At 55.6% G+C, this 14,037-nt stretch overlaps 1 protein-coding gene and 1 non-coding gene across 3 annotated transcripts; both read right to left on the bottom strand.

Moving 5' to 3' along the window:
* Window positions 1–9,886: 9,886 nt before the first annotated feature.
* On the bottom strand, window positions 9,887–14,037 carry Rpl13 (ribosomal protein L13). 2 transcript variants are annotated; one of them, XM_046435161.2, is made up of 6 exons: window positions 13,921–14,037; window positions 13,609–13,718; window positions 13,345–13,486; window positions 12,977–13,150; window positions 12,428–12,484; window positions 9,887–10,395 (listed from the first exon to the last, which is right to left on the bottom strand). In XM_046435161.2, exons 2-6 carry the CDS (start codon window positions 13,710–13,712, stop codon window positions 10,237–10,239), a joined length of 636 nt encoding a protein of 211 aa, XP_046291117.1. In that variant the 5' UTR covers window positions 13,713–13,718; window positions 13,921–14,037; the 3' UTR covers window positions 9,887–10,236. The 2 variants fall into 2 exon arrangements, with proteins under 2 accessions (XP_046291117.1, XP_046291116.1); XM_046435160.2 differs by having other exon boundaries at window positions 13,609–13,725; window positions 13,921–13,983.
* Window positions 13,207–13,288, bottom strand: LOC124086810 (small nucleolar RNA MBII-202). The gene has a single exon (XR_006849932.1). It is a non-coding gene; the product is annotated as a small nucleolar RNA MBII-202 (small nucleolar RNA).

The following is a 14,037-nucleotide window of genomic DNA, read 5'->3' as shown; positions in this document are numbered from 1 at the left end:
CCCCTCGGAGCCCTAGGATCCAACCTCCAGGACCTCGGCTGGTAGCTGTGCGCCGCGATGGAGCGCGCCCTCCGCAGTGCGCACCCCCCTGCTGGGTACTCCTGCTGGGAGCGGGGGGGGGGGGCTTCGAGCTGCCCCACGGGCGCCCGGTCCGTGCAAGCAGCCCCCGGGAGGACGGGCCGCCCCCCCTCCCCCCCGCCGCCGCCGCCACTGCACTGAATCCCTGCGTTCCTCCTGGGAGCGCCAGACTCGGTGACACCCACCTGAAACCACAGGTAGTTAGGGGACGCCTACTGTGTGCCAGGCACCTCGCTGCCTGGGGCTGGAGGCAGGAAGCAGAGCTCTGGGGGCGGGCAGATCCCCTCACCAGCTGGAGATGTTGGACTGAGGGTCACAGTCCGACCACGAAGGTCCCTGGCCACCTACCTGCTCCAGATCCCGCACGAACTGTCCCGCTGCTGGAGGAGAGCAGAGCTGGGCTTCCGGGCCTAGGCTGCATTCTCTCCCTTCTGCCCACCACCACTCCTCCCTGGCAGAGGAAGCAGCTCGAAAGAGGAGTTGTTGGACGAGACAGATTGCCTTCCAGCTCATTCACTTTGCCAATTTCTGAATAAAGTTAAGGCACAGAACTGGCCAAAAGCCATGGGGGGCAGGGCGGGGAGGGGCAGAGGGAAGAGGTAGGCAAGATGTGAAGAGCAAGAGCGAAGGGGAGGGAGGATCAGGGGAGCTCAGGGCTCAGCCTCAGCAACCAGGACTCCAGAGGAAGATCCTGAGGTCAGAGGGGCAGCCAAGAACAGCAGAAGGCAGCCAGCCCTCTGAAGAGGGACCACGAGGACACCTTGCACTCTGCGGGCGCCTACCCGGTTTGCCAAGGAAGCGCCTTGGCTGGCACCTTCCAATCCGCGGGTCACGGGTGGGGTCAGGAGCAGCAGAGATGCTAGCCCCATCTGGTGCCCACCTCCTCCTGCTGCCCAGGCCTCCCTGCTCTTCCCGATCCAAGTAGGCTGGCTGCGCAGAGCCGGCCCTACTGCTCTTCATCTTCCCGGTCCCACTTCCCGAGGCTCCCGGTGCCAGGGCTTCAGTACCTAGCTGTGCTTGTGTGCCTGAGGGTGACTCTGGTGGCAGGGGTTCCAGGCCCTCCCAGGCCAGCTTTCCTGGGCACATGACCCCGGGAAGCCTCCCAGCATTCCATGGGAATGAGGGACGCCCTGCTCCCCGCAGGACCCACAGCGGCCAGCAGGTCTCTGGGCCTCCCCGCAGGCCCTTCCTCCCCGCACAACATCTCCAGGAAGCATCCGCTGCACTCAGACACCAGCCCAGCATGAGCCCAGCGGAGCAGCTGGCTAGGGTGCCGGGCCACCAACCTCCGAACCCTCTGCAGAAGGCGAGGGGCTGGAGCCATCAGCTGTGCACCTGGTCGCTGTCCTTCTGAGGGCACAGGGCTTGACTCAGGCCTCTGTCAGCTCTTCACTGCTACAGGGCAGCACCGTGGAGTACCAGGTGGCACTTCCCCAGACAGGAGGACAGGAGAGTCAAAGAGCTGGAATCTCCCCGTCTCTGAGTCCAGAGTGTAGGCACACACAGGGCTCCCACCATAGCTGGGAGGTCCCTGGGCAGCCTGGGCCACAGCTGGCACCAAAGGAGAGAACCTGTGGGGAGAGCAGGGTCTCCCCCAGTCCTTGATGCCTGGCCCCGCCCCTCCTCACTGCCAGCCCACACCACCCAGAGCCAGGGAGGGCAGACAGCAGGGCCCACCTCGACCCCAGCCTCCCTCCAGCTCCCTTCCTGCTCCTGACCTGGGTCCCTGGAGGTTCTCTGCAGGATCAGAGGCCGGACATGAGCACCCCCTTCATGTATATTTTATTACTGTTGTATAAAGGCTAGGGCTGTGGCTCCCTGGTAGAGCGCTTGCCTAGCATGCATGAGACACTGGGTTCAATCCTCAGCACCACACAGAAATAAAATATAGAAATTGTGTCCACCTAAAACTAAAAAAATAATGATAAATGAAATATTAAAAAATGCGGATAAGCAGATAAAAGCAAAAATTCCAGCATCCAGACATAAACACTACCAACATTTTGATACTTATCCCTCCAGGTTTTTTCCCCCATGCAAAATATGTTTTTATTAATTTTAAAAAACAGGAGCCTCCCACCCTCAGAGCCCTCACCACGCATGGCAGTTTGGAGACCATCTGGTCCTGACTCATGGCCCTGTCCCTGCCCAGTGCTGTGCCTGGCCCAGTGTTGGTGTTCAGTAAATACGTATGTGTGTGTGTGGTTCTGGGTCTGGAACCCAGGGCCTCATACATGTCAGGAGCTGCCCTAGCACTAAGCTGTGCCCCTGCGCCTGGCGCTCAAGGAGGTGCTGACGGTGTTGAAGGAGGTCACTGGGCTTCCTGTTTCTGGTCTGTGACAATATTGTACTAGCTGGAAGCCATGGTATCAACTCCCAGAATCCATTGGTCCTACCCCATGTTGGCAATGTGGGTGCTTCTAAATCAATGGCTTCAGGCCAGGCGCTGTGAGAGACACCAGTAATCCTAGGGACTCCAGTAGCTAAGGCAGGAGGATCACAAGGTCCAGGCCAGCCTCAGAAACGTGGCAAGATCCTCAGCATCAGGGAGGTCCTGTCTCAAAATAAAAACTTAGAAAAGGCTGGGGCTGGGGCTGGGCTGGGGTTGCGGCTCAGTGGTAGAGCACTTGCCTAGCACATGCGAGGCCCTGGGTTCCATCCTCGGCACCACATAAAGATAAATAAATAAAGCAAAGGCACTGTGTTCAACGACAACTAAAAAAATATTAAAGAATGAAAGAAAGAGAGGGCTGGGGAGGTAGCTCAGTGTAAAGTGCCCTTGTGTTCGATTCCGGCACCAAACAGCACTAAATCTTTAATCTTAGACTCAACGATGAACCATCCTTACCTACGACCCACAGAGCTCTCTGAGCTCTAGGGCTTCAAACCCTGCCGACTGTCGCTGCCCAACTCCTACTAATCCTGCAAAGCCTTGCTCAGTCTGCCCACCCTCTAACATCCCTCTCTGGGCTGTCACCTCCACACCACTGGCTCCACTGTCCAGAGTCGTGCTGGCCACAGTTTGTCCACCACTGGACCAGGAAGGCCTGGGCTACCTGCAAGGTGGACCTCCCAGCCCTGACTAAGGCAATAGCCAGCAGGCAAGTGAGTGGAGTCGTGGCCCAGAGAAGGCTCCAGGGCGGGTCCAGAGCTGCCTGGCCCCATGTCTGCAGGCTGCATGGCCTCCCGCTCACTCACACTGGCCGTCCGCTCAGCTGGGGGCGAGGAGAGCCTGCCCAGGGCCACACAGCACCTCCTGGTGCCTTGGAGCCCGTGCTCCCGGCCACGTTCTGGAGCCCAGCGTCCTTTCTCCCATGCCTGGGCTGCGGTCCAGGGCCTGTGGCCTCCTCCCTGGCTGTCCTCCTGAGCTGAGCACATGACAAGTTCATCCCATGCCAAGGTGTCATCAGGGAGCAGGAGCTCAGCACCCACCGCTGCGTGCAAGGCTTTCAGTCTGGAGGGCTGTACAGAGGGTGGGGGACTGGCCAGGGGCCACCCTGCCAAGCGGGCACACCATGTGCTTCAGCCCAGACATTGGGACCCTAGGAATGCTCGGGGCACACTGGCCCTCTGGACCCACCTGGGTGTGTCCTTGCTCCAGGAAGGCACATGAGGTCTGTTTGACTGACAGAGGACAGGGCTGGTCAGCCTGCAGGTGCGCTCCTATGTCCAGAGGCACTCAGCACCGTCTCCCCCAGGGTGGCTTTGGGTGAGCCTGGGAACGCAGCCGAGGGGGAACAACTGGAACCGCGTCCTCGCCCACCAGTGCAGGAGAGGGGTCTCAGAGGCCACTCAGGAGTGTGGACACTGCAAAGGGGTGTGGAGAGGAAGGTAGCAAGGGCACAAGCCACACACCCGGCTGGTATTCCCGTCTCCTGGTGCTGACCTGCCCTCTGTGTTGTCTCAGAGTGCTGGGAGCCATTAGCCAAGTAGGTATGACAATTTCCTTGCCAGCGTACCCCATGTTGCAGTGACATTGAATGTACGTGACCTTGCTCAAGGACCAAGGCAGATTAGGGTGTTCCCGGTTTTAAGATAATCGTGTTTAGGGCATTCCCAGTTTAGGTTCCAGGTTTAAGGTTTAAGATTATTCCTGCTGGGAATAGGGCGTATCCTGCTGCCTGAGTTCCCCTTGAGTTCTCACGGGATTCAGACAGTATATTTTGGAGATAGAAGCCCAGTGGAGGTGGATTTGGGCAGAGAACGTGGATTTGGGCAGAGAACGTGGATTTCCCCAGAACGTGATTGTAGACGGCTGGTGTGAGTTCGGGAATAAAGAGTTGCTGTTTGAATCTACAAGCTGTGTGGTGGCTCGTGATTGTGTGCCCAGCCAGACTGCGGCATCAGAGCACCCAAGGTGTGTCCACATGGACCTTCTCCCAGGACCTTTTGTTTTTCCTGCTTTAGAAATACACAGTGTCAGGCTGGGGGTGTGGCTGAGGGGCACAGGACTTGCATAGCATGTGCAAGGCACTGGGTTTGGGTCTAAGCACCATTTCTATAGATAGATAGATAGATAGATAGATAGATAGATAAAGGTCCATGGACAACTAAAAAAAGTATTAAAAAAAGAAATACACTGCGTCAGGATCCCCACTACCCAGGAGGCTGAGGCAGGAGGATCATAAGCTCAAGGCCAGCCTCAGCAACTTGATGAGACCCTGACTTAAAATAAAAAAGGGCTGAAGATGTGGCTAAGTAGTAGAGCCCTGGGTTCAATCCCTAGCACGAAACCAGATGAAACAAACAAAAATAAACACACAGTGTCCAGGGCAGCCGTGGCCTCTGTGAGAGCGGATGCCTGGGGACTGATGGCGGGGCTTCCCTCCTCCAGCACAGCCATCAAGGGCACAGAGGTGCACAGGCCACTAACACTTGCAGATGTGCGTGCTGGGACCACAGAGACACTGTCACACAAGGGCATGCTGAACCAACCAGAGGCCATCTCCCCTCCCACAGGCCATCCCCTCTGGCTAGTTCTTTCTTTCGCAGTGACACTGACAGGACCCTTGCCCTTGGAGGGACATGGTGGCTGACCTTTCCAAACCCAGCCCTGGCCCATCTTCCCCTCCTGCCTCTGGGGTCTGCTGCACGCCTTCTGCAAATAGCTGGGGATGGGCATCCTATGTGCCCCTAGAAGTCCTGCTGGTCAGGAGACACCATCCATCTTGCTGATAAGGAGACAGCTCAGCGAGGACACTGTGATACCTGAGGTCACAGAACAGGGACAGAGCTGGGACTCCATCTGGACCCACCACTCGGAGCCCAAACTCAGAACCTCCTAGACCCGTCAGGCCCTCAAACATGCCTTGAGAGCTTTGCTCCTCAGTAAGGCTGCTCAGGACTGACCACAGGGACACCTACACTGCACAGGGCTCTTCTCACAGTCTCTGTGGAGCTGGGCAGAGTGACTTGAATGCCACTGGCTAGGACAAGCTCCTCCCACCCTGGGGTCACCCTGAGCTGAGAGCTGGATGCCCACGGTCCCAGGGACCCACTGGACTCAGGCAGACAGCTCCTGACCACTGTGCTCATTCTGTGTCCAGTCTTCTTCCTGCTGACCACCTCCTGGACCTGCACTGCCTCTTTGCAGACCCACCTGCAGGGCTTGCCTGTTTCCTCACCCAGAGACCCCTCTGGACCTCACTAAGTGGCTGAGGCTGGTCTTGAACTTTCGGTCTTCCTGCCTCAGGCTCAAGAGCCATTGGGATTATAGACATGCACCACATGCTCAGCAAGGAAGGGCACTTTGGAAACAGCCCCAAACCAACAAGAACTCCTAGACCCGGGCCCACCCTGCAGCCCCCACATGTAAAATCCATCACCTTCTTTGTCCGAGGAGTCAGATGGACACTCGAGGTGGGAGCTCTGTGTCCCTTCTTAAGGCACGGAACCCCACAAAAGCCTTGCCTGTGTCTGAACTGCTTGGGTCTCGGCTCTAGTCTTGTTTCAGTCACCTCTGGGACCCCGGTTGGATGTTATGCCCCTGTGTTGAAACTGCTCTGAGGGGTGCTGGTCAGAGGCTGTGAGTCCTTGGGGAGCTGGGCCTGACAGGCCTCAGGAGGTCAGGACGAGCCCTGGAAAGAGGCTGTGGCCCGCCTGCCCCTCCCTGCTTCCTGGCACCAGGTGTGAGCACTCGCTGGACAGGTTTAATGGCAGTATTCTGCCATTGCCAGATGCCAAGCCATTGGACTGGTGGCCTTGGACTTGGAAAATCACGAGTAGCCTGTGTCTGGCATATCCTTATCGTGACAGGGATCTGACATGCCACAAGGCCATGGTGACATCTTCCCCACCTGACACTGACCATCTGGTCAGCAGGCTCCTGACTTGGGCAAAGACCTCTGGCCAGACGGGCTGCAGGTTGCCAAGGGGCTTCCTGACCAGACCCGTGGTTGCCCAGGTCAGCCCCGCTGTGGATGCTGGCTGTGAGGCCTGCAGCCCTCAGCACCTGGTGCCCTGGGGCTTGTCCTGTGAGCCTGAGCAGCCGCCAAGCTGCCCTTCACCCGGCCACACGCTGGGGCCTCTGCTGCCATCCTGTGGAGGCCATGAGCACGTGCAGGACCCGGCCCTTCCCACGTAGGGAAAGGGCCAGGCAGGGGTGGCTTCACAACGCACAGCCAGCAAGGGCGCCTTAGAGCAGGCTGGGCAAAAGGAACCCCAACCTCCAGGCTGCCCCGAGCTCAGCCCTTGCAGGGGGCTGGCATGGCCGGAGCAGTGGCGAGTAGGGGTGGGCAGGGAGGCTCTCCGCTGAGAAGCAACATGGGGTGGCTGCTAACTCAGGCCCTGCTGTGTCATACACTGCCCCGACAGCAGCCAGCACCCTGCACGGCACCTGAGCTGAGCTCAGTGGGAAAGGCTGCACTTCCAAGCTCCCTGCAGGCGCGCTGTGGCCCTCCCCTTCCGGTATCCCCACAGAAGCCCACACGGCAGGAGGGCACCTCACAAGAGCAGATCAGCAGCTTCCAGCCACGGGCATCAGGGTGAAACCAGGGAGACCAGGGACACCAGTCCTGTGGGTGGAAGTGGCAGGCTGGAACGGCGTCCTGGGGATGTGTGCCAGGCGTGTCCGGTGGACAGACGTCCTGGTTTTAGTCCTGTGTGACTCATCTGGGCTTTGATGATATTCTTGGCGAGGGCCTGCCTGGGCGATGCTTGGATGTTTCCCTCCACCCTTTCAGTCCCGTTTATCCATAACCTAGTTTCGCCATCTCCTCCTCCGGGGAAGCTCCTGCTACCTGAGGAGCTCCCCAGAGGGCGTGAACTGGCCAGGCTGTAGGCTGCACTCTATTTCTCCCCATGCCGTGGGGCTGGGAGTCCAGTGCAGATGTGGAAACTGAGGGTTTGGCAGAGGCCCGGGCTGTAAGAAGGCAGGTTGACCCTGCGCCTCCTGTGCTCAAGGTCACCCCGCTGATGGCCCAATCCCGACCTCAGGTGCTGCAGGAGGGTCTGAGGCTGATCTGCTTGATGGAGCTAACTGCCACCCTTCAGTGTGAGCGCTGGACAAGGCTGTCCACACCAGCCCTCTACTGTGCTGCTGCCAGGGAGGTCCCAGCCCTGGACCCCAGGACCCCTCTCAAGTTGCCTCAGAGGTGGCAGAAAGCTCCTGCTGCCTGGCCTGAGCTCACCTGTGAGGCAAGGTACACCCCAGGAGGCAGCAGAGGGGCAACAGACTCACACCTTCCCTTTACAGAGGGGGGCGGGGGCTGCTGTGCCCTCTAGCTTGGGACCAGGGACTCCAGAGGCCTATTTCCTCTTTACTTCTGTTGACATGCACATCAGCCTCCACCTTGCTGTTAACCAGTGGTGCTGGTGCAGGCAGCCCTCGGTACTTGTTCAGCAGGACACAGGTTGTTAGGCTAGCTGAGCCAGAGCTGGGTCAGCGTCCTGAGTATCATCTGGTTTGTTTGTTTTTTTTGGAGGGGGGAGGGTATTGGGGATTGAATACCAGGTGCTCAACCACTGAGCCACATCCATTAGAGACAGGGTCTCACAGTTGCTTAGGGCCTTGCTGAGTTGCTGAGCCTAGCTTTGAACTTGCGATCCTCGTCTCAGCCTCCCGAGACACTGGGGCTACAGGCATGCACCACTGCACCTAGCTACGTCTTGTTCTTAGCAACTGAAAAGCACACTGGTTATCTGAGCATTAGGTGAGGACACACAGGAATGCCTGCATCTGGGGACCCTAGCTGCAGCCTCATGCCCATGTGCTCCACAAAGTGTGGGCCAGAGATGCCTGGGCCAGGTGGCTGGACCTGTCAGGGAACCTGGGAGAGTACCCAGGTGGCAAGTCTACTGCTGCAGCGGTAACATCTGAAAGAAATTCCTCACTAGCAGGCTCTGAGGCTGGAAAGCCAGAGATGACCAGTGCCACTGCAGACGCCCAGCCTGTGGTCCTTCTGCCACTTCACACTGCCTGTCTCCCAGCTGCCCAAAGATAAGCAGACTCAAAACAGCAAAGTGAAAAAAAGAAGTTATTGTGACAGAAAGGCAAATTTTTCTTAATGTACAAAGAGCTGCTTTAATTCAAGAAAACAAATGAAAATCACAGGTGGACGGGGCCAAGAGGAGAGCCAGTACCCTGAGAAGGGGTGCGACCCAGCTGTGTTCTAACTCCACGCAGGCAGACTTAGGACTCCAGCCTCCTCTGTTTATGAGGCCAGGCCAGTGGCTTGGAGGCTGAGATAGAAGGTCACAAATTCAAAGCCAGCCTCAGCAATGGCGAGGTGCTAAAAAACCCAGTAAGATACTGTCTCAATGGGGACTGGGGATGTGGCTCAGTGGTTGAGTCCTGGGTACTGGGATTGAACTGAGGCTGAGGCAGGAGAATCACAAAAAAAGGTGTGTGTGTGTGTGTAGGGGGGGTGCTAGGGATGTGGCTCAATGGTTAAGTGCCCCTAGGTTCAATACCAGGTACAATAAAAGATAAAAGACTTATCCAGAAACCATGAAAGAAAAAATAAATTCAAGTACTCACAAAAAACTACCATTGAAAAGGGAAACATCGGCCCTACATATTTAAAATTATCTACTTCTACTCTGTGTTAAACCAAGTGGAAAAACCCCCAAATAACCTACTGTAACTAGTTTCCGAAGAACTGGAAATGAGCATTCATTTTAATTCTTCCTTTTAACAAAACAACTATACAATATGCAGATTAAAAATAAACTTGTGGTGGGATAGGTGACATGAGTTCATTTAGAACTGCACGTCTCCCGCCAAATTAAAAACTACTGCATAATTTTAAAGTATTAATGTCCAACCCAGTCCTTGCCCACGACCAAGGACTGCAGGGTCAGAGCCCTTGCAGAGGACACACTTCCTAATCCCTCCAGCTAGAGACTAGAGGATGCAAACTCACCTGTAAATTGGAGCTGGCAAGCACTCAACTGGCAGGACACTTGTGTCTTAGGGCACCCGCTTACCTGCTGGTAGGAGAGGACCCTTTGTGGCAGGGAGAGGACTCCTGACCCCAGAGAACCCTCAAGTCTGTACTTTCCAACTACCCACCCCTACCCCTATCAAGCATTTCATTTAGGAGTCTCATTCTAGGAAGGACCCTTGCTTGACAGGACCTGCAGACTGGTTAGAACCTGCAGCCAGGAACCACCCTAACCTCCTAGGAACACAACAACCTGGAAACATGCAACAGCCAGAGGCTACTGCTGCATTCTCAGGCGCAGGGGTATACAGCCTCCAAAACACAGGCTGTGTCACTGCTGAGACATGTGGTCTATCACCCCTTACCTGCAGGCTGGAAGCATCCCATAAGGAATGTTGGGTGTATCCAGGCAAGAAACACAAGGATTCAGTCAAGAAAGCTGTATCTGAGGTTGTTAGAGCTACAGTTAGGGACATAGGCAGATAAGGGCCCACCTTCAAGGTGGGCAGTGAACACCCTCACCCTGGTGGCAATCCAGCCATGGAGCAAGGACAGTTTCAGAACATTTTAGGGACAGCAAAAAGGATCCAGGTGCAATTCAAATCATCAAACTAAATCCTGAGATGAAATGCAAGCTCTGGGAGGCTGGGGAGAGCCCTGGCAGCACACCCAACAAATGTGGCCCAGCACAGTTGGCCACTGCACGTGGAGGCAGAGCACAGGAGCCCCAACTTTAGCTTCATGGAGAGCATTTATTACAAGACCCCACAGCGCTTTATTTTTTCTTTTCGACATCCTGTTCTGCAGCTTCCTTGGCCCTTTTTGCCCTGATGCCAAAGAGCCGTGCGTTGGCGCGAGCCATGCGGAGACTGGCAAAGGCTTTGAAGTTCTTCTCCTCTTCGGTGATGACTCTGGCTTTCTCCTTCTTGTACACCTGGGAGGGAGGACAGGATGAGGCTGATACCTTGGGCTGTGTGGCACTGCCCACAACCAAACCAGTAAGAAGTCCAAGGGAAGCCAGGCAAACCTGCCTTGGCACCACCAGGAACAAACAAGACTATCCTCTTTGGAGGTTAGGAAGTCTCCCCGTAGCCAGGCATGGCAGTACACACCCAGAGCCCCAGCTTCTCAGAAGGCTGAGGTGAAAGGGTCAAGAGTTTGAGGCCAGTCTGGGCAACTCAGCACCCGCCTGAATCAATAAAAATAAAGCAGCAGGCAAATATTAAGAGAGAAAGTCTCTCCCCTTACTTTTAACTTTTTTTTTTTTTTGGCGGGTGGAGGTGGGGGATCAGGGATGGAACTCAGGGGCACTCGACCACTGTGAGGCCCTGGGCTTGATCCAACACCACATAAAAATAAAGGTATCGTTATCCAACTACAACTAAAATATTAGAAAAAAAAAATGAGGAAGATGAACCAGGCGTGATGGTGCATGCCTGGAATCCCAGCAGCCTGGGAGGCTGAGACAGGAGGATCTCAAGTTCAAAACCAGTCTCAAAAACTTAGCAAGGCCTTAAGTAAATCAGTGAGACCCTGTCTCTAAATAATATACAAAAAAAGGCTGGAGATGTGGCTCAGTGTTAAGTGTCTGAGTTCAATCCCTGATGCCAAAAAAAAAAAAAAAAAAAAAAGGTGGCTATGGTAGTATGTGCCTGTAAACCCAGCGACGCAGGAAGAGATAGCCCTGGGCTCAATCCTCAAGGATGCAAACATAAAAAAAATAAAATAAAAATCAAAGCTAGGAATAATGACCCATACATACAATCCATCTATTCAGAAAGCCAAGGCAGGAAGACTATTAAGTTTGAGGCCAGCCTGGACAATTTAGGGAGACCCTGTCACTCATTCATAAATAAATAAAAATGAATTAATGGCCAGGAGCATACAACTCACAAAGTGAGTGCCTAGCATGCACAAGACCCTAAGTTTGGCAAATCAACCAAACTACATATAAGATTTCAAGAGGAAAAACATTGCTGGGCACAGTTGTGCACACCTGCCATCTCAGCAACTTGAGAGGCTGAGGCAGGAGGATCCCAAGTTCAAGGCCAGCCTCAGCAACTTAGCAGGATCCCATTTCAACATCCATCTTAGACTTAAGTCCCCAGAGAGACTATGAAAGGGGTGTTGTTAAGTAAGCAGACCCTGCTGTGGGACTGGAAGACAAAGAACCCCCACCTCCAGGACACTTGCTGGGCAGGCCACAGGGACATAAGACCACCAGCATTCCCAGAGGGCTGCCTGCAGACTGGCTTCCAAACAGCAGTGAGCAGGGACCCTGTGGGAGACCCCCTCATGCTCATTACCTACCAAGAGCCCCATGTCACTGGGTGTCACATGCAGGGTTCTTAGATATTGTTTGTAAAGTTTCTTCTGGTTAATTTGTCATGCAAAGGTTGAAGTCTGCTTTTTCCTACTTTCGATGTTTCCCTTAGAGTACTACTATTTGCAATTTTTTTTGGTACTAGGGATTAAACCCAGAGGTGCTTAACCACCGAACCACATCCTCAGACCTTTTTTCATTTTTTGAGACAAGTCTCTCACTAGGTTGCTTACAGTCTTGCTAAACTGCTGAGGCTGGCCTTGAACCTGCAATCCTCCTGCCTCAGCCTCCTGAGCTGCTGGGATTACAGGCATGCACCATCACACCCGGCAAGTCTCCTGTAAATAATTCCTACAGATAATTTTTATTTTATTTAGAATAAATGTTTTAATTAGAATATATTTTTGAAACTTGCAGGCTTGCAGCGGGGAGATCAAGGGAGTGTCAATAAAACTTCTGAAAGGTGGGACAAGGCATTCATTCCTCAAGTGGCCCTGACTTTCCGAGGGCTTAAGAACCTCCCTTCGCACAACCTAAAAACCTGAGCTAAAAAGCCACCTATGGCCTTTCAACCAGGTATCTGTCCCACCCAAGGGGTGCCAACCTCTAGAACAACACCTAAGCAAACCAAGTCTCTACTTACGTTCCGGATGGGCATCACCGGTCCTGTCAGCTGGGTGGCCAGTTTGAGTTCTTCAGCCTGTGGAGTAAGACTGAAGTTGAGTCCAGCTCCACTTTACCTAAGTGTCACAATATCCTGAGCCCTTATGTGCCCAGTCATTAGAGATAAAACAGGCCCAGAACAATGCTCACCTGGTCCTGAGCACCCAGAATGGGAGCAGAGCAAACCCATTCCCTAATGCAACCTACATGAAAGCCCACAAAGATGGACACTGCTGACTTTACCCTCTAAGCCTCCTCAGAACACCTCTGGACAAGATGCATCTGAGCAAGGCAAACAGGCTTCAAGTCCACAGCACTGTCAGCTGCCGCCACACAGAAGAGCTCGGCTCAAGACCACAGCAGGACACCTTGGCAGTTGGTTAGCCCAAGAGTCCTCACCATCAACCACAATGCCCACACATAATGACAAGGTGCTGGAGAATATGATGGCCCCAGGCACAGAGATCATTCGACCTGAACCTTGCCTCTCAGCTCCCAACCTTCCTACTTCCCAGCACGCGGTACTCACAGAGCTGTCTCCCTTCTTGGGGGCGGAGGGCTTCCTGGGGAAGAGGATGAGCTTGGAGCGATACTCCTTCAGCCGCTGCACGTTGGCCTGTAGGGACTCGGTGGATTTGTTCCGCCTCCTGGGGTCCACAGAGATGCCAATAGTCCGGGCCACCTTCTTGTGGATGCCTGCCACCTGCACCAAAAGCAGGCACGGATGAAGGCCCACGGAGCCGTCCCCCACGGGGCCACAACAAACGCTCAGCCGTCAGATGGAAAAGGGTTCAAGTGTACTTTCATCAAGGCAGTACAGCGATTCCGGAGAATGTCATCACTTGGCTGGGACCCACGAGGGCCGGACCCGCGGCCCGCGCCGCTTCCCGCACTCACCCTCAACTCCTCCAGGCTGAAGCCCCTGCCAGCTCGGACTTTGGTGTGATACCGCACCGTGGGGCACCTCACTATGGGCCGGATGGGTCCCGACGCAGGGCGCGGCGCGATGCGGCGCGCTTTGGCTTGCCGGGCCTTGCGCCTGCGGGGAGAGAAGCCGGGCGGCGGTCACCTCCACTCCGCGACGCGGGGGCGACGTGCCCCAGTTGGCGCCCCACCGCGGCACAGCGCCCGGCCCCGGGTACCCACGCGCCCGCCACGCACCTGCGGATCTTCCGGGCCGGCTGGTTGAACCACGTGGCCACGCGCCGCTGCCAGTCCTTGTGGAAGTGGGGCTTCAGGATCATGCCATTCCGGCTGGGCGCCATGGCGGCCTACGGCCTCGAGGGGAGAAGGGCGACGAGTGAGGGCCGGAGCCTGGCCGCGCGCCCTGGGCCCCCACCCCAGGTCCTCCCGCCTGGGTCCCAGGCCGACGCCGCCTGCGGCAACAAAGAAGCCTAGCCATGGCCGCGCGGGCGGCTGCGATGGGCTGATGGCGGAGGATGGAATCTGATGGCAGCAGAGGGACGAACTCACCTCTAGCGCGGAATCGGAGGACGGAAAGGAAGTGGCGCCGCAAAGCCCTCTGGGGTGGTAGTGTATCCGACCAATCAGAAGGGCCGAAACGCTTCGCCCAATCAGAGCCGGGAGGAA

This window comes from Marmota monax, unplaced genomic scaffold (assembly GCF_021218885.2).
Source record: "Marmota monax isolate L192 unplaced genomic scaffold, Marmota_monax_Labrador192_F-V1.1 WCK01_AAM20220418_F8-fsc00024, whole genome shotgun sequence".
Taxonomy (NCBI): Eukaryota; Metazoa; Chordata; class Mammalia; order Rodentia; family Sciuridae; genus Marmota; species Marmota monax.
The sequence above is the reverse complement of the archived record's forward strand: the minus strand, read 5'-3'. Positions and strand labels throughout refer to the sequence as shown.

Bases quoted from the DNA above. Each gene is read 5' to 3' on its own strand.
- Rpl13 (XM_046435161.2), bottom strand. From the start codon at position 13,712: ATGGCGCCCAGCCGGAATGGCATGATCCTGAAGCCCCACTTCCACAAG. The intron at 13,487-13,608 runs GTGCGTGGCGGG...CTCTCCCCGCAG, and splicing joins CCGGCCCGGAAGATCCGCAG to GCGCAAGGCCCGGCAAGCCA. The intron at 12,485-12,976 runs GTGAGTACCGCG...CTTACTCCACAG, and splicing joins CCAAGAAGGGAGACAGCTCT to GCTGAAGAACTCAAACTGGC.